This window comes from Eptesicus fuscus, chromosome 20 (genome assembly GCF_027574615.1).
Source record: "Eptesicus fuscus isolate TK198812 chromosome 20, DD_ASM_mEF_20220401, whole genome shotgun sequence".
In the NCBI taxonomy this organism is placed as follows: Eukaryota; Metazoa; Chordata; class Mammalia; order Chiroptera; family Vespertilionidae; genus Eptesicus; species Eptesicus fuscus.
Window position 1 is genome coordinate 49,959,785 of NC_072492.1, and position 17,341 is coordinate 49,977,125.

Here is a 17,341-nt window from a genome sequence, read left to right on the forward strand (position 1 = left end):
ACTCCTGCAGCGGCCGAGGAGACTCCCCTCGACGTGCCCTGCGCGTCCTAACCTCACTGAGCCGGACCTCAGACCCTGGTGGCAGCCGTTCTTCAATCTCAGGCCTGGAAGGACCACCCCGAGTGCCTGCACATCTCTGGGAAGGAGCTGGTGGAAACCCTCGGAGGCCAGAGCAGATGCGGAACCGGCAGCCGGGCGGGGCCCTGCTCACCGAGCTCCCGGCTCCTGGGCTGCAGGTGGCTCCTGGGCGGCAGGTCGAGAGAGCGGGGTCCCCGCGCTCCACACGATGCCCCACACCATGGGCCCCGGCCATGCAGCCACCTCTTACCCCTGGCGAGTCCTCTCCTGTGGCCCCAGGGTCCTGGCAGCCCAGGGCAGCGACGTCAAAGCCGGGGCAGGTCACAGCTGTCCCCTGCAGAGCCCATGGTGGGCCGGCCCCGCGGCCCCGCAGCCCCGGGCTTCTGGGCGCTCCCGCGGCGCCCGGTGGAGGGAGCGAGGGAGCGGCACGGCATGTGTGCCAGCTCAGCCAGGGTGGAGGCGGCGGAGGAAACAAAAGCTGCGCGGAAGCCGAGCAAAGGGAGCCGGGCTGGCGGGGAGGCGCGGGGCGGAGATGGAGATGGCGGTGTGGTGCGGGGCTGCCGCCGGCTGGCACTCGGAGTGTGCGCTGCTCGGCTCCTCGCAGGCTCATTTCCATGAATGCAGTTATGGCCGCCCTCCCCCGGCCCCTCCGCCTGCGGGGGAGGGGCGCACCGGCCGCACTTGCTCCCAGGCTGCCTGGCTCCTCTCCCTGGAAGCAGACCCGATGGCTGCATCCCGGAGAGGTTAACCCTTGCGTGAGGGCCTCCTCCCCTCCGAGTGGTGGACATCCACGGAGAGCAGGCTGTCTGACACCCCGCGGCACAAGGCCCCCTCCGTGCTCTGCTCGGCGCCAGCAGGCCGGGGCCTGACCGCCTGCTGCCCAGTCCCCCCTCCCGGCTCTGAGGGCTCAGGCCCCACTGCCCACGGACGCTCCGGCCTCCCTCCGAAAGGGCACGCCTCCCTGCACGGTGTGCTGGCGTCTCCACGCCCAGTCTGGTTCAGTGTGACCCTGGGACGACCCTGGACGATGGCCAGTGACAAGACCCCTGACGACAGCTGAGAGCGTGGTGGTGAGGTGACGAGGGTCACCATGCACCGGTTTGGGACCCCAGGCGCAGGCCCGCACGGAAAACCGGGAGTTACACGGGGATTTCCCACGGTGCGGGGCCAGCGCCCGTATGGGATCCGCAAACAAGGTAAACTTCTGTGGTGGCATTTCCGTTCAGAGAGAATATGGACGTCACCAGCCACTGACCGTCTGTCCCCAAAGGAGGCCCCAAGCTGCGGCGATGCGGGAAGCCCAGGTGGGGTCCCCTGGAGGCTAGACAAGAGCCCTGGGCCCTTACAGAGAGCACAGGGGCTCAGGTGCCGGGGGGGAGGGGGGGGGCGCAGACCAGTTGCTGGCCCGGCAAAGACCGCCCTGGATCAGAGGTCAGAGGTCAGGCCTGCACGGTTCTCTGTGGAGTGAGGAAGAGCACTGAGCCAAGATCTCCTTGAAGAAGGAAGGAGGGTGCCGGGCGAGCCTGGGCCTCAGCACCTGACCCTCCTGCCCGTCCTCCCCGGGCGTGGGGCCAGGTCCATACACCCAACACGCACGCGCTCAGGAGACACGAGGTCCCGAGATCGTCCGTCTTCACTGTGTGACTCGGGTGTCCCTCGGGGGGCCCAGCGACGGGCCACACCAGGTCACGTAACCCACTCCCGCCCCGCGAGCCTGTGACCACTGAGTGCCTCCCCGGCAGGGTCCCCACAAGCCGCAGCCCTCCCAGAGGCCAGTCTCCCCTCCAGGGGAGTCTCCGTGAGCAGGTACCGTCCGCGAAGGTGCCTGGAGGGGAAGTGGGGAGTGGACACCAGGGAGACCCGGGTCCAGCCCCGCCCTGACGTCACCAGCAGCACGCGGCAGGCAGGCTCCATCAGCGACACCGCACACGCTTCCACGCACCTTCCAGAGCCACAGCGAGGGGCCACGGCAGCCGGCACGACCCCCGTGTCCTGGTCAGCACGCCTCCCGCCCAGATCGCGGACCTGCCTGGCCCCGCCTCAGCTGGCCACTCTGCAGGCTGGCAGGCTGATGGCCCAGACCTGTGCCTGCCCACGCCCCCCGTACCTGCCTTTTCTCTCCGAAAGCTGGCTCCTTCGACATGCGCACCTGCCGCCTCCCCCATCCCACCTGCCTCCGGGCCGGTCCTGCCCACCTGTGCTTGCCCGGCCACAGAGGCCCAGGACAATGCCCCCTCCTCAGAGGGGCTGAGCCCACGCCCCCTCTGCTTCCCTCTTCACAGGAAGAAGGGCAGCCTGACCCTGCCCAGCACCACGGCGTTGGGCGGCAGGCGCCACTGAGCGCCGAGAAGACCAGAGTCCGTCCCCTTCAAAGCCTGCCCAGCAGATGGTGGCGCTGGGCTGCGGCACCAGGTGCTTCTGCGCCACGCGCTCCTGCTTAAAAATAAAGATCCAACCGTTTTTGATTCTGCAAAACACAAACGCAACCCATGCGGACGGCGGCGAGCACTCCCCACGGGAGCGGGCACTGAGAGCCGCAGCACTTGGCTTTCCCTCCAGCGCCCGCTCGGCCTCAGCAGCCTGTCCGGCGCGAGGCTGCAGGACAAGGACAAGGACGGATGGGAGGTGGTGGGTCAGCAGGGGCAGCGCTGCCGACGCCCCCGAGCCAGGGTCCTCGTGCAGGCGCGGCACTTAATTCCACCTGGAACAGCTTCCTGCACACAAGGCCACCTCACACCGCAGGGCAGCTTCCAGCTTCCAGCGCTCATGCCCTCCCATTCTCAGCAGGACGTCACAGCCGAGCCCAGCTGTGGGGACAAGTCGTCTACTGCAGGCAAGCCGGACGGAGCCAGTCCCCGCGCGGCCCCGCGGAGCCTCAGCGCGTCGCCTTCTCTCACGGTTACAGTCGGACCCCCGCAGTCCGCCCTGGCTGAGCGTCTGCACAGGCCTGCTGAGCTCGGGGCCAGATTCCCACAGCTCAGGCCCTGCCAAGTGGGCCACACGGGCCGTGGGGCGGGGCGGAGCCCAGCTGCAGCACACACTGCCCAGTGCCCCCGCGCACGCCCAGTGCTCAGGGAACGGACGCCAGGACGCTTCGGCGAGGTCGAACCTCTGGCCAGGACTGGAAGGACGAGCAGACCCGAAAGGGAGCAGCAGAGGCCAAGTGAGGCGAGGAGGCCGGGCGCGGCTGGCACCTGGGTCGGGTCAGGGTCCGGGCACGTGGGGACTGGACAGCTCCCGGGAGAGCCTAGCAAGTGCCTGTGAGGTCCTTGTGTCCACCCAGCAAGGGGCTGGGGTTCCACCCTCGGGAACGGTTCAAGGCCAATCGGGGGCCTAAGCACTAAAAAGGTGAGAATGGCCCTGACCGATTTGGCTCAGTGGATAGAGCGTCGGCCTGTGGACTAAAGGGTCCCAGGTTCGAGTCCGGTCAAGGGCATGTACCTTGGCTGCGGGCACATCCCCAGTGGGGGGTGTGCAGGAGGCAGCTGATTGATGCTTCTCTCTCATCGATGTTTCTAACTCTCTCCCTCTCCCTTCCTCTCTGTAAAAAATCAATAAAAAATATATTTTTTAAAAAGGTGAGAATGAGCAGCTGATGCCGACCGGGCAGCGAGGACAGCAGCGCCCGATGCGTGCGCGGGCAGCCCTCACCCAGACGCACCTGCGCGACACTGGAGTGGCAGCCGGTGGGCGAGCACCCCAGGGGAGGACCCCAAGGCCACACCTGCGTGCGGGGTGGGTCTGCATGAGGGCAGCAGGCGAGGCTCTGACTTCTTTAGAGACACGTTCCAAAAGCCGCGCCCCGCACAGGCACGCGCTCCTGCGGACCTGGTGAGAGCAGCCGCGGGGAGTGTGAGGCCGATGCTCAGCTCTCCCGCCTGGGACGTGGGACCTGCCGGAAAGTCCACAGCTCCCCACTTCCGCACCTGCCTCAACACGGACACTGATGTCAACCTGGGAAGGGCCGCAGGCGGGGAGCCGGGACCCGCCGCTCCTCAAGGCTCCTTACTCAAGGCCAAGGTGCCCGACGGTCCTCCCGAAGCTCTGCTCTCTGGGCCTGGCCTGGAAGCGGCGCCCACCCTGACAGGCAGCAGTGCCATGCGCGGGCCGCCACGCGACTGTTAACACCTCCTCGGGTTGGAAGCCGGCTCCCCCGGAGGGCAGGCCTGTCCCCTGCTGTCCCGGCACCAGGTCACGCGGTGTGCTGCCCTCTCCCACGCTCACGTGGCGCCCTAAACCAGAGGCCTCGGCTACTGCGGACCCCCTTTCAGATGCAAGGCCCGCCCCGGGCCCGGTCGGCCTGCCCTGCCGCCTCTACTATTTCCCTCTTCCAGCGCCAGTGCAGGCGTCCCTCTCCCCCAGGGCCCCCCCGGCACAGCTTCCCGAGTCGCCACAGCTGTGTCCCAGATCACCGAGAGGTGACTTTAACACGTGGCACTGTGCACAGTGAGCGAGGACCCCAAAGCTGACTGTAACTTTCACAAAACCCTCTCCGAAATGCAGCCTAATGTTTATTTCAAACTCACTCACTCGTTACCTACTAGCTCCCACGCATCCATCCCCATTAGCTCCCGGCCAACCCCACTCGTGCGCATCACACTGCTGCCCACGGAAACACGCACATGTGTCCACACACGTCCACACACGGCCCGAGCCCCGCGCGGCGAGGCCTGGCCTGTGCTGTAGACAGCGCGTCTGTGGAACCTCTGGGAGCTGAGCGCTGAGCCTGTCACCCTGACTCACTGTCTGCTGAGGGGGTGTGGCGCGAAGGGCTGCCTCCCTCCGGCCACCAGGGAGGGGCTCGCTCTGCAGGGTCCCTGTGCTCCATGCGCTCCAAGGAAGCGGTCGTACGGCACCCTGAGCCCTCGGTGCCTTCGCTGGTCCCTAAAGCGACACTTCGGTGTCACTCACTCTGGAGCAGGTTCTGCCGACTGCCCTCAGACGCAGGAAGTCCGGGCAGTCACCGAGTCAGAGCCCGCTCCCCAGGAGCACCGGCAAAGGCGGGGGGCGGGGGGCCTCGGTTTAAAAACACACTCACACACACACACACACACACACACACACACACCCCGCCAAGCGCGCCCCAGCCTCTCCTGGGAGCAGTGCACCGAGCAGCCTGGCGCCACTCCCCCGAGGCAGCGAGCCTGTCGGCCAGGTCTCACGTACGATCGAAAGCGACACGGAAACCCCGCTCTGCTCCGGCCAGGACGGACTCACCACCCTCCTCTTCGGCTTTCAGCACCATCTTTCCGGCACTTAGTCCCTGGGCAGCGCAGTGAGCTCTTCCCACAGGGACAGCGGCCAGAGCCTCCCCGGCGGCGGGCTGGGCGGGGCGGGAACACCTGTGGGCTGTGGGCGGGCGGCTTCCTGACCCGGGAGGTGGCTGGCTGCGCCCTGGGCCAATCAGCCTCCTGCACAGAAGGCGTCACTGCTCACAGCCACTGTTGGGGCCACCACCCAGTTCCTGAAGTCAAGCACAAGGCGTCCTGGGCGTTAACCCTCTCCTCCCTACAGCAGCTCGGACGGCGCCAGTGCGAGCAACAGCTGCCCTGTCCCGGCCACCTGGCACACAGAGCTGCTGTCCCCTCCCCACCTTCCGGGCCTTCCTCGGGGGGCCTCTCGGGGAGCCCCGCTCCTCGCATGACCTCACAGCAGCTCCCAAGACAATGACTAAGAACTCGTCATCACTGGGTCCGGTAATGAGATCACAGGCGAAAAGCAGAAGGCGATTTTAGAGGCAAAGAAATCCGAGGGCGACATGCGTGGGGCATGTTCACTGCTGAGATCAGAGAGCAGCAACCCGGGCCTTCAGCCGCCCCCGGACACAGCTCTTCCGGCCGCGTGACGTGCTCTGTCTCATTCTCTCTCATGTGCCTTCCGCTCTCCCAGACCTCCTCGGTCTCTCATGTAACACATAACAACCATAAAACCATGCCAGGGGTATTTCTCTCACCAGATACAGTTATGTTCTCTCAAGATCAGTACATAAGCATGTACACACAGAGAGAACTACACAGGAAGAGAAACGTGTGTGTAGAGAGAGGAGGTTTGACTCTGCCGGACAACCAGCCACTGTCACTCGTGGCGCACCTTCCAGACTGAGTGACCGCTCGGCTCCGCGCCGCCCACACATCTCACACCAGGGGACCCGCCAGCCGCCGGCCAGGGTGCTGTCTGGCTCCCATAGGCCACTGGCGCAAGGACACAGAGGAGCTGCCACTCAGGCCTTGAACCTGGGCGCACGGCGGCACACCTGGCCAGGCCCAGGCTTCGGTGTGAGGCCCAGGGTGCCACAGCGAGGGCACACACTGCTGCTAGAGGTGCAGGGCGTGTCTCCGTCCTTCAGACGGAAACCTGGAGATGTCTGACTCACTCCTAAGGAGAGTGACTGCAGAGCTTATCATCCGTATGGAACGTTCTGGAGACTGAAAGCAGGTGCTATTCAGAATGACATCAGCCAGCGGGGGAGCCGGCCGGCCCCGCAGTAAGGACACGGGGACAGAGGAGCCCCCGGCCCTGCAGTGAGGACACGGGGACAGAGGAGCCGCCGGCCCCGCAGTGAGGACACGGGGACAGAGGAGCTGGCCCCGCAGTGAGGACACGGGGACAGAGGAGCTGGCCCCGCAGTGAGGACACGGGGACAGAGGAGCCGCCGGCCCCGCAGTGAGGACACGGGGACAGAGGAGCCGCCGGCCCCGCAGTGAGGACACGGGGACAGAGGAGCCGCCGGCCCCGTGGTAGCGCTAACCAACCATGTGGAAGACACTTCACAGCTGCGTCCTGAAGTCACGCCGGAGGCATGTGGAGGCAGGTGTTCTGACTTGAGAGGAGACTCTTTATTGTCAATTAATGAAACACCTTAACTAGCCTTGACCCTCCCCTGGCCTCACCCTCACGTGAGAACGGGCAGACGCCTCCTGGTTCAAGAGCACTGGCAGAGCCGGCCCGCTGGCTCAGTTGGCTGTAGCATCGTCCGGGCACCAAGCGGTTACAGATTTGATCCCCGGTGGGGGCTTGTGTGGGAGACAACCAGTTGATGGTTTTTTTCCTCTCTCCCCCTCCCCGCTCTCTAAAAATCAATGACTATGTCCTTGGGTGAGGGTTTTAAAAGTGACAGAAGAAACCCTACGTTAATATTCATGCAACAATCTGGGGGAATTTTTCTCACATGACCCCCGACGTCAGCCGTACCCCCAGGGAGAGACGCAGTCCAGGCGGCTCTGGGTGTCAGGAGAGGGCCATCGATAAAGGCGAGGGCAGGGTCTGGGGAGAACAAAGGAGTGCCGCAGCCCAGGCCGGCGGGCAGGCGGCTTCAGCTCACCCTCAGCTATGGGGCACACGCACGCCTGGCCCTCGGTCCTGCTGCTCCCGCAGACACAGGGGCCACAGCGCATGGAGATGCTGGGAGCCGCCCCGAAGTCTTTGGGGGCCCCTTCATCTGCCCACCAAGCCCCAGGTCCTTATCTGGTTTCAAGACCCCCCTTAGCCCGCCCACGCTGCCCGGTCTCACTCCACTCGTGCCTGTTTTCCCCTTTAAGCAAATGACACGCACACACCCTCGGAAGGGACCCCTGCCTAAGGCTGCAAACAGAGCCCCCAGCTGCCTGCCCGCGGCCCCCCCGGATCTGCTCCCTACAGGAAGCTCCCGCAGCCACTTGTGCTGATCAGACCAGGGAAGTTTCTCAAGGACAGGCTCACGTCCAGCCCCTTCCAGACACAGCAGCTGTCACTCACCCGCACACGGCACACCCACCCGCATGCAAACGTTACATCCCCGAGTAAGTCGGTGTTCCCATCAGTTGGCTCACAGCTTAGCTGACGTGTCGCCGATGGCGCCGATCACACAGAGGCCTCAGGGTCTCTGGTTTCCTGTTGGCTTGGCTCTGGATGGCTGTCACTGATTGATCGCCAGACGCTCTACTCAGGCATGAAACTACCACCATGGCCAACGTGCACGTGACGGTTCTCCGGCGGCCCTCCACTCACCCGCACTCCTCCAGCCCGTCCTGCGCTCCGAGCCCGCTCCCAGCAGCCCCCGGGAGCCCCAGCCCTCGGTGCTGGCTTCTCGGTTCACTGTTGCCCTCCTTCTTGGGTTGCGAGCTTCCTTTGGTGGGGCACCCCCTCCACTAAGCAACACAGACCGGGTGTGGAGGGGGTCCTGGCGGTGTGAATCTTCCTGTCTAAACACCGACCGGTCAGCTGGGTATGGAACGCTAAGGTGAAACCATTTCCTCAGATGACGGAGACGTCGGGTGTCTGTCCCTGGGCGGCTGCTAGTGGGTTCCATCCTCATCCCGGCGTTTCATGACCTTCTCCCCCAGAAAGCTTTCAGGGCCTGACCTCTACCCTCGATGTTGCAAAATGTCACAGTGAGGCGGCAAGGTTGAGTCTTTTTTCACATGTTACGTTAGCCACTAGGTAGACCCTAGTGCTGAAATCTTACATTCTCTAATCATTTCCTAGCCCTTTTCTTTCAGTTCTCATTTTTTGGATTTCTATTAGACAGTAGACCGCCAATGTGGGTCATTTCATTTTTCTTATCTTTTCATTCTTACTTTTATCTCCTTTTTGAGCTGCTTTCTAGGAAATATTCTTGCAATGGACTGAATGTTTGTGTACCCCCAAAATTCATATGCTGACCCCCCCCCCGAGATGGTGTTTGGAGGTGAGCCTTTGGGAGGTGAGCAGGCGGCGAGGACGAGCCCCCAGGAGGGGTGGCCCCTGACCCCTCAGACCCGCAGGTGCCGGGGGGGGGCGGCAAACTCGCCGGAAGGCTCCTTCCACTCGGCGGCCTGAGGAGCGTGACGTGCATTTCCTCACAGACAGGACGGGCACCGAGGGGCCGTGGAAAACCTCAAGGACAAAGGAACATGCTTGTGTCACCAAGAATTCAAAGGGAGAATCCCTGGCACGGCCCCTGCCTGGCACCGGGCACAGCCAGCGATGGCGCCGATCGCATCGCCAGGGCACACCTTTGTGGGCAGAGTCTTTACCACTTTCATCATCAAAACAACAAGTCAAAATCAATTAGATATAAAACCCAGAGCCCCAAACCTGCCCTTTCGCCCTTGGTTTATTTTATGTTCACAATGTGAATTTCCAAGAAGCGTCATTAACTTTTCCAAAAAAAACAAAACAGGAGTGAGGATGCAGCTCTTCACAGTGGCTGACCTCCCTCTCCAGAACCACCCCCCCCAGCGCCCGAGCGCACTGGCTCTGCGTGGTGTGCCCCCTTCCTGAGCTGCTGGCACTGTCGGCGACCACAGTCCTGGGGGGGGGGGGGGGTACTGCACCCAGGAACCCTGCCTAAGGGACGGCCCGCCGTCTGGTCTGCGGGTGATGGAACGAGGCCCGACAGGACCGCACTCGGCAGTCACAGCACCAGCACCCTCACCCCTGACCCCGGGGGCCTGGAAACGGGGCGTGCGTGCATCCTTCAGGAAGCCACAGCGCTAAGTGTGACTGTCACCGTGCTAACAGACGCCTCTTCCACCCAGACAGACGCCACAGCCCGCGCCACTGACGTCACTGACGTCGTCCCTGGCGAGGAGGAAGCGCCGCTGGGATGGCTTCAGCGCACCTGCCAGGGCTGCAGCCGTTCAGGTGCCTTTCCTGGTCCAAGTCACCGCGGCTGCGGGGAACTCGGTCCACGCTGCCCTCTGCTGGCGGCTGGAGGGACGGTGAGCAGGGTCACCATGCCCGTCCTTGCCCACGCACTGTGGACGCACTGTGGACGGACACACAGAGGAGAGAAGTCCTGCTCTCCTTGGAACACAGGCCCTGCCCTGAAACTTACTGCTCAGAAGCTTTCGTTCGAACTAAAGCTGGTCTGCCTTCGCCCCCACGCTCTGGCTCACCACGGGACAGGAAGAGCCACAGGCACGGGAGAGTGTGTGGGAGGGAGGCTACGAAAGCACTAAACAGGGGGGTCTGAGCAGGCATCACTGAGAACATAAAATCGGACCCCCAACCCTCCCAACCCAGAAAGACCGGAAAGGCTCCTCCTTTCTCACAGTCTGTGCTGCACGAACCTCCCGCTCCCTCTCGGAACCTCCCACGTCCTGGTCCCGCCACGCGCAGCATCTACACTGGGAGGAGCTGGGCAGCATCCACGAGGTCGGAGTCCCAAGGCCAATCCCCAGGGAGGCCTGGGCTGGGGCCCCGAGGCTGGCCCCTGCGCCCCCCCCTCCAGCCTGCAGGAGCTCACGCACTGGGATAGCTGCTGCACGTCCAGCTGCGCTCACTCACACCGCGCAGTGTTTCTAAGCCGCACGAGCGGCGCGCCTGCCTTCTGCCTAGAGATCCCCTCTGACTGCGGGTTCCAGTCAGACCGCCTGTCGGGCTGTGCCGGCGGCTGGTGCTGGAGAGCCGCAGGCCCTGGACCAGCAGGCGGCAGTCACCCGCGGGATGTGGACGAGGACTGAGGCTGGGGCCCAAGCTCTTAGACCAGGCGTCCTCACACTACGGCCCGCGGGCCACATGCGGGTGTTTTTGCCATTTTGTTTTTTTACTTCAAAATAAGATACGTGCAGTGTGCACAGGAATTTGTTCATAGTTTTTTTAAACTATAGTCCGGCCCTCCAACAGTCTGAGGGACAGTGAACTGGCCCCCTGTTTAAAAAGTGTGAGGACCCCTGTCTTAGAGGAAGGACACCAGAAAGAGGAGTGACTTCTCAGGAAGCCCAGAGGCTGCGTGTCATCTAATGGGGGGCTGGGAGTTCAGGAAGCAGGGCCAACCTCGGGGTGCGTGGCACCGTCTGGGAGAGCGGGGCACCTCTGGACAGAGCTGTGTGGCACGAGGCCCTGGGCAACCAGCGCTGCCTGGCTCCCATCGCCCACGAGAGCCCGGCCATCCACGCGGCCTGACCTCTGCCCTCGCAGTGATGTTTGCCCCTCCAGGACCCGCCCCCTCACTCTGCCCTGAACACATCCTCGGCCCAGCATTCCCTCCTCCTGAAAACACTGTCATGCCCAGCGTCACAGAGAACATCTGGGATGGCTGGGCTGCGGCGCAAGTTCTGAAGAAGCTGAACGTCATTCGTGACAAAAACTTGCAGGCCAACTAGAAATGCCACCTCCCCTGCATGACAAACAGCTCACAATGCACCCCACACTGCAGGGAACGCTGGGGCTTTCCTTCCGGATCGGGGAGAAAGGCAGGAGTCTGCTCCCAGCGGACCCTCGAGAGCCCAGCTTCCTCCCCAGGGTCCTGGCCCCAAAGCCCTCGAGCCCCTGTCATGCCACTCACTGGGGCAGGCAGGGCGGGAGGCCCGGGAGGGGACGGTGACACCATCGCTGTCCCAGCTGGTCCCTCCGGAGGGAAAGCACCTGAGCCAATCTGTAGGCGCAGCCGCAGAGCTGGAACGGGCTGCTGGGTGAAGGCAAGTGCATCGCAGCAGTTAACACCCACGTTCCCTACGCGCCGAGGCAATGCCGGCCACGCGCAGGCGCTCCTGGAAGAGAAGGGTGAGAGGTGTGGAGACTAGAGAGGCCCGCAGCAATGGGGGAGAAAGTGCTTTGACCCAGGACACTAACCACGTCAGGGGTGCCCGGGGCCACGGACGCAATGCCACTGCAAATCGCACGCAGCAGGCGGTGCTCGCTGCAGGGACCGTCACAGTGGGGTGCTGGCCTGGGACAGGCTGACAGAGCAGAACCCAGAACTCAGAAACAGCCCTACCCGGACATGAGCACTTGCCCTATGACAGATCCGGGGAATCACGGCCGCCCTTCTCTAAATGCCGCGGGACGTGTATCCGCCCGAGAACACGGGAAGTGTGAGTGAGCGGTCACGGCGGTGTCTGTAGCAACCGCCGGAGCTGGAAACCACCGAAGTGTCCATCAGAGGGGAACCCACTTTTGTTTACTGTGGCGCGTTCACACGGTGAGACGGTACACGTTCGTACAGACGGCAGACCACAGCTACAGGAAACAAGGCAAGATAAGTCTCACGGACATAATGGTCAGCAAAACAGCCGCCAACATGGACGGGAACTTTACTGGGAGAGCCTCATGCCAAACCCCAGAGAAGTGTTGGGAACAGACTAAACATTGTCTAAGGTGCTAGCCCAGAACACAGACCCCAATACCTTCCCCATTCCCCCCCGCCCCCCCCCAGGACACGTACAGACAAGTGCTTCTGCAAGCTTCATCAGCCGAACACGGAAAGCACCGGCCACGGAGCGGCCCGCCAGAGTGGCAGCCGCAGAGGCCGGGGCAGAGAACAGCGGACGGGGCAGCAGGGAAGGGCGGGCCAGCGAGGGTGACCGCTGGGCGAAGCAGCCACGAAGCACAGCTCGGCTGGGGCAGAGGTGGGGCAGGAAGACAGCAGCTGGAGATCTCACAGGAAACCCGGCGAGGACACACCGAGGCTCCGGGAACGCGTCGCAGCGGGGCGCCGTCACCAGCAAGCCCGCAGGCGCGTCTGAAATGGCCATCACGAAGCACGGGCTGGCATTATTTTGAACGTGGAGCCAAGACATGCAGCAATCAGCTAAACAAATTCTAAATGGTTGGCCCTAGAGCGAGGGCCCACGGGGGCGGGGGGGGCACTGCGATTTTTCATTATAACCCTTTCAGTTCTGTGATATTTTTCTTTTCACCCAGATGGCAAATATTTGTTTGTATTTGTTATTTAAAAGACATATTTATGTTTCGATTTTAAATCAATGTAGTGCTTCCAAATATAAAAGATCAAATGGAATTATGTTGTTATATTGAGGGTTCCACTATCTTTGTGAAGACTTAATATAGCAAACTTTTCTTTAATCTTAAAATGGTATCAAATGTTAAATTTCCTAAAGGAAGAATTTTTAAAAATTGAGATATAATTTACAAACCATAAAACTCAATTTTTAAAAATATACAGTTTAGTGGATTTTAGTTTTCACGAAGTTATGAGTATCAGCACCGTCTACTAATGTTTTCTCACTCTAAAAAGCCATCTGTACCCACTGGCAGGCAGGCACTCCCCGCTGTCCACACCCTCCAGCCCCCAGCGGTCACCAGCTGATGGACATTTGGCTATTATGAATATTGCTGCAATAAGCACTCATATATATATATATTTAATATATTTTAATATATTTTTATTGATTTCGGAGAGGAGAGGAGAGGAGAGGGAGAGGGAGATAGAACATCAGTGATGAGAATCATTGGTCAGCTGTCTCCTACACGCCCCCCATGGGGAATGAGCCCACAACCTGGGCATGTGCCCTGATCAGGAATCGAACCCTGACCTCCTGGTTCATAGGTCGACATTCACCCACTGAGCCTCCCGGCCAAGTACTTGTGTGTATTTCTGTGTGCTGTACAGTCTTTAAACTATGCCTGTTTATCACTGTAATAAAGACAAATGTTAAATCTTTTCTATTTTCCTATCTGAATCCCACCTATTTTTCGAAGCCCAGCTCCGGAGCCCGTGGCTCTGTGGCCATGCCCACCACGCGCATGTGTGGGCACAAGCTGGCGGTGCTGACCGGTTTGCGAGTTTCACCTCCGAACACTTTACGACCTGAGAACTCCCTTCTCCAGCATGACAGCGCCCGCTGAACCCGCTTCCTATGCGCCAGGTAATCACAGAGCAGCCACGGGAGGTGTGCCACCTGCTCCGTGTACATCCCCATCATCCCACCGCGTGACCACCTGGGTCACGGGGGAAATGTGTGAGATCAAACAGGTCTACGCGGCTTGCGGGCGGCAGCAGAGACGGCCATCAGGCAAGTTCAGGCTTGAGGCGGATTACAGGACAGCACAGCCCAGCGCTCAGTGTCGGTTGAATCCCTGTGGCCAGAAACGCCCTCTCCGGACTTGCACCATTTGGGGAACACAACATTCCCGTGTGGGGGTGCACAAGCCCCCGGGTGGGTGTGCCCCTCACCAGGACAGGAGGCGTTGGCTCCAGCCTCACTAGCAGGAAAGGCGCGCCTGCGTGACAGCGCGGCACGAAGGAGTCCTGGGCAGTGAGTGCGGGTGGCGGCGCGGGTGGCTGCTCGTGTCTCAGCCGTGGCCGAGGACGTTCAATGTCCACCGTCCCCTCGGATGCACAGGCACGCACACCCCCGCCCCCCGCCCGCTTCCTCCCCTCCTCTGCTCATGAGTGCACACCACTCCCTTTGTCTGTGAAACCACAAGACCCGCCTGACGAAACCGGTGCGCCCCACCCATCCTGGTGTCTGCCGGCCGAGGAAGCCAGCACGTGACGGAGCTGGGGAGGGAGGCACACCAGGCCCGCTGGCGGGGAGGGGGCAGCCAGGGGGGCAGAGGCAAGACCCCGGCCCAAACAGCATCTCAATGCGGTCGTGTCGATCTTGAGCTGCTGTGTCTGAAGTCTCATCTACGTGTTTCAGGAGGCAGGTGGTCTCCGGGAAAAACAAGTAGGAAAACTCTAACGCTCCATTTCCGAAAGGGGTTCCCTCAAGGTCTGACTGCTCTTTAAGGGCACCTACTCGCCTCGCTGCTGGTTCGCTGACGCTGAGCTCACCCCGAACCAAGCTCCCGGACACAGGAGCCTTCGCCATGGCCCATCTCAGCCTTCCAGCACCGGGGCCATCTTAAACGGCCTGGTCACCCACAGGAAGCACGGCACGTGGCCCTGGGCAGGGGAACGGGGCCCCGGGCAGGGGCCTTTGGTGCCTGCTTATGGCAGGCGAGCTGCTCCGACAAGGCAGGTGCCGCCACTCGCATGTTCAGCAGCGCCTCCTGGGCTGACCGGGGTCACCAGGAAACGGCGGTGAGCAGGCACATTCACAAACACGGACCCACAACCACCAGGACCGGCCTATGAATCTGGGGGAGCTGGGAGGACAGGCGGTACTTGAAGCTATTGGTTATACTGAATGGTAACCCCAAATGTTCAAAAGATCCCGTTACGGGGACGACACGGAGACACCTGACCTACTTTACAATCTGCAACCTGTCCCCGCTGCCTGTGGTCAGGGACCCCCGTTCTCCGGCCGCTCCCAAGGCGGCAGGGAAAGGAGATGCGGTGCACCGCTCGCCACTGCCGAGGAGAGGCCCTGCCAGCGCGCTGCCTCGCGTTTCACAGGCACCGCCTTCGGGCAGCGGGGAGCAGCATGCCGCCGCCGCCAGCCCTCTGGCCGCCGCTGAGCACAGACAGCGGAGACCCTGCAGGAGCAGGTGACTTGGCCTGCGCCCCGAGAAGTAAATGCGGGATGCCGCCGGGCGTGTCAGCCCCCGGGACACCGCCTGGGACTGCCTAATTAGACACCAGCGGCAGGTCGTCCGGACCGAGAACTTCCTGTTTGTTCAGCACGAGGCAGTCCTGCCGAAAAGCCCTGCGTGACGGTGGCTGGGAAACAAGGCCTCCGAGATCACACTGCGAGTGTGCGCAGGGGACCGAGTCCTCCCCAGGTCGCTCTTCCTTTCCGGAAGCCTCCGGCACGCCCATGGGGGAGCTGGGGACTCCTCGCCCCTCCGCACCCACAGGCCGCAGCCGTAAACGCATCAGAGGCCTGCTGCCATCGTGGTAATCACTGGGGAATCTCCTGCGATAAACATTCAATTAAGCAGCGCTAACAATTAAGAGCACAGCACACAACAGGGAGCTAAGGGGACTAGCCAGGGCATCTGCGCTCCTGCAACCAGGGAAAGACCAATGGCCCGGCTGTAAATGGAGTCAAGTGACTTCCAACTCCTGCCTAGACTGAGCCCACCTGGGACAGCAATCCTGGCGCTCCCGAGGAACACCCAGCCGACCCCTTTCCCAGCAGCCCTCGGCTCCGTGCCCAGTCCACACGGCCCGCGCCCTGCAGGGAGCCCCTGTGCCGCTCCGCAGCACGACACAGACATAAGCCTGGCCCCTGCGCAAGGATGACATGCAAATTCGTGAAGCGTTCCATATTTAAAGAGAAGAAGAAAGGAAAGGAAAGGAAAGGAAAGGAAAGGAAAGGAAAGGAAAGGAAAAAGGAAAGGAAAGGAAAAAGGAAAGGAAAGGAAAGGAAAGGAAAGGAAAGGAAAGGAGCAGCTTCCCCGCTTGGCGTGGAGTGGTGGCAAGAGCTGGCCGATGGCAGAGGTCTCGCCCGCCGGCCACAGGGAGGAGCGGAGCGGCCGCCAGGCTCTGCCATGGTGTTTGTCTTGCGAATGTCACGGGCAGAAGCCACAAGCTGCCCAGAGAAGCTGGTCTAGACAGAGAAGCTCTGAGTGGGGAACGCACAGGAGCGGCAGGCACGCGAGGCTGGTGGAACTTTCTGGAAGGCCACCGCACCGGCTCTGATTTCTGCAGTTCTCTTGGGTGGATGTGCCCACCCATAGGAATTTGCACTTAAAATTTTTTGCATGAGCTTTCTCCCCAATTTTAAGATAGTACAAAATCGTGGGGTTTTATTTATTGCAAGAATAGAAACAAATTTTTTTCATGTAGTTTATGACTGTTTCAAGTTTTATGTCACTTTTTTTCCAGGTAAATATCGATTTTTTTGATTGTGCAAAATGATGTTAATACCATTCTTTAACTGACTCAGATATACTATGTTAAGTAAAAGCTTTCGAAGAGTTATTTTAAAAGTTACATGCCTCTTACACACCATTCCTTATCACCTCTATCACATTTTACATAGAATAATGAGGCATTTTTAACGATAGAACTGATACGAGTTGATAGAACTCTCTGGAAGGCATTTAGCAGCACACATCAAGCCTAGAAATCAGAAGCTGAACTCCCGGGCCCAGGGACTGCCCTCACAGGGGTCTAGGGGAAGGAAATACCGGGAAACGCGTGCAAAGCATCACCAACAGTGACAGGCCTGTGACAGCGACCAAGGGGAAACCTCTGACCGTTAGGGAGGCGCCCCTGTCCCGGGCCTCCTGTGGCAGAGACAGGCCCCATGGGCCCCGCACCCCTCGCCTGTCAGGCAGCGTGCTACGCCCAGGGGCGGGGCGGGGCGGGGCCCGGCCGTCTGCGGCTGCACAGGTGCCAGGCCCAGGCCCTCGCTCCCCAGCTGCAGACCAAACCCCTTCAAGGGTGGCCATCGTCTGGGCCCATCCTGTCACCGCTGGACTGGGCGGGGAAGGGCGCTCCTGGCTGAGGCCCCGCCATCCGGCTCTGACCCTGAACCTCGCTACCTGCTCCGGCCCCTCCTGTGACAGGGTGGGCTCCTTCCCCGCCAGATGCCGCTAACAAACTGTCCATGCACACACTGTAATGGCAAAGAGAAACTGTGCTTAAAAAGCCTACAAAATATTCCAAAAAATGGCTGGGACTATTTTTAAAGCTTATTCTAAACCCTGAAATGGGGAACAAAAC

General features: G+C 61.3%; 1 protein-coding gene across 3 annotated transcripts in view; it reads right to left on the minus strand.

Annotated features, from left to right (window-relative positions):
* The window catches only part of CYTH1 (cytohesin 1), a 50,606-nt gene that overhangs the window by 23,425 nt on the left and 9,840 nt on the right, over positions 1 to 17,341 (minus strand). The window contains exon 1 of one of the 3 annotated variants that reach the window (XM_008155007.3): positions 5,296 to 5,373. The exons of 1 other annotated variant lie outside the window; for it this stretch is intronic. In XM_008155007.3, coding sequence (XP_008153229.2) covers positions 5,296 to 5,323 — 28 coding nt within the window. In that variant the 5' untranslated portion in view covers positions 5,324 to 5,373. Of the gene's footprint in view, positions 1 to 5,244; positions 5,265 to 5,295; positions 5,374 to 17,341 lie in introns of those variants that run through there. One more of the 3 variants, XM_054708910.1, reaches the window with a different exon arrangement.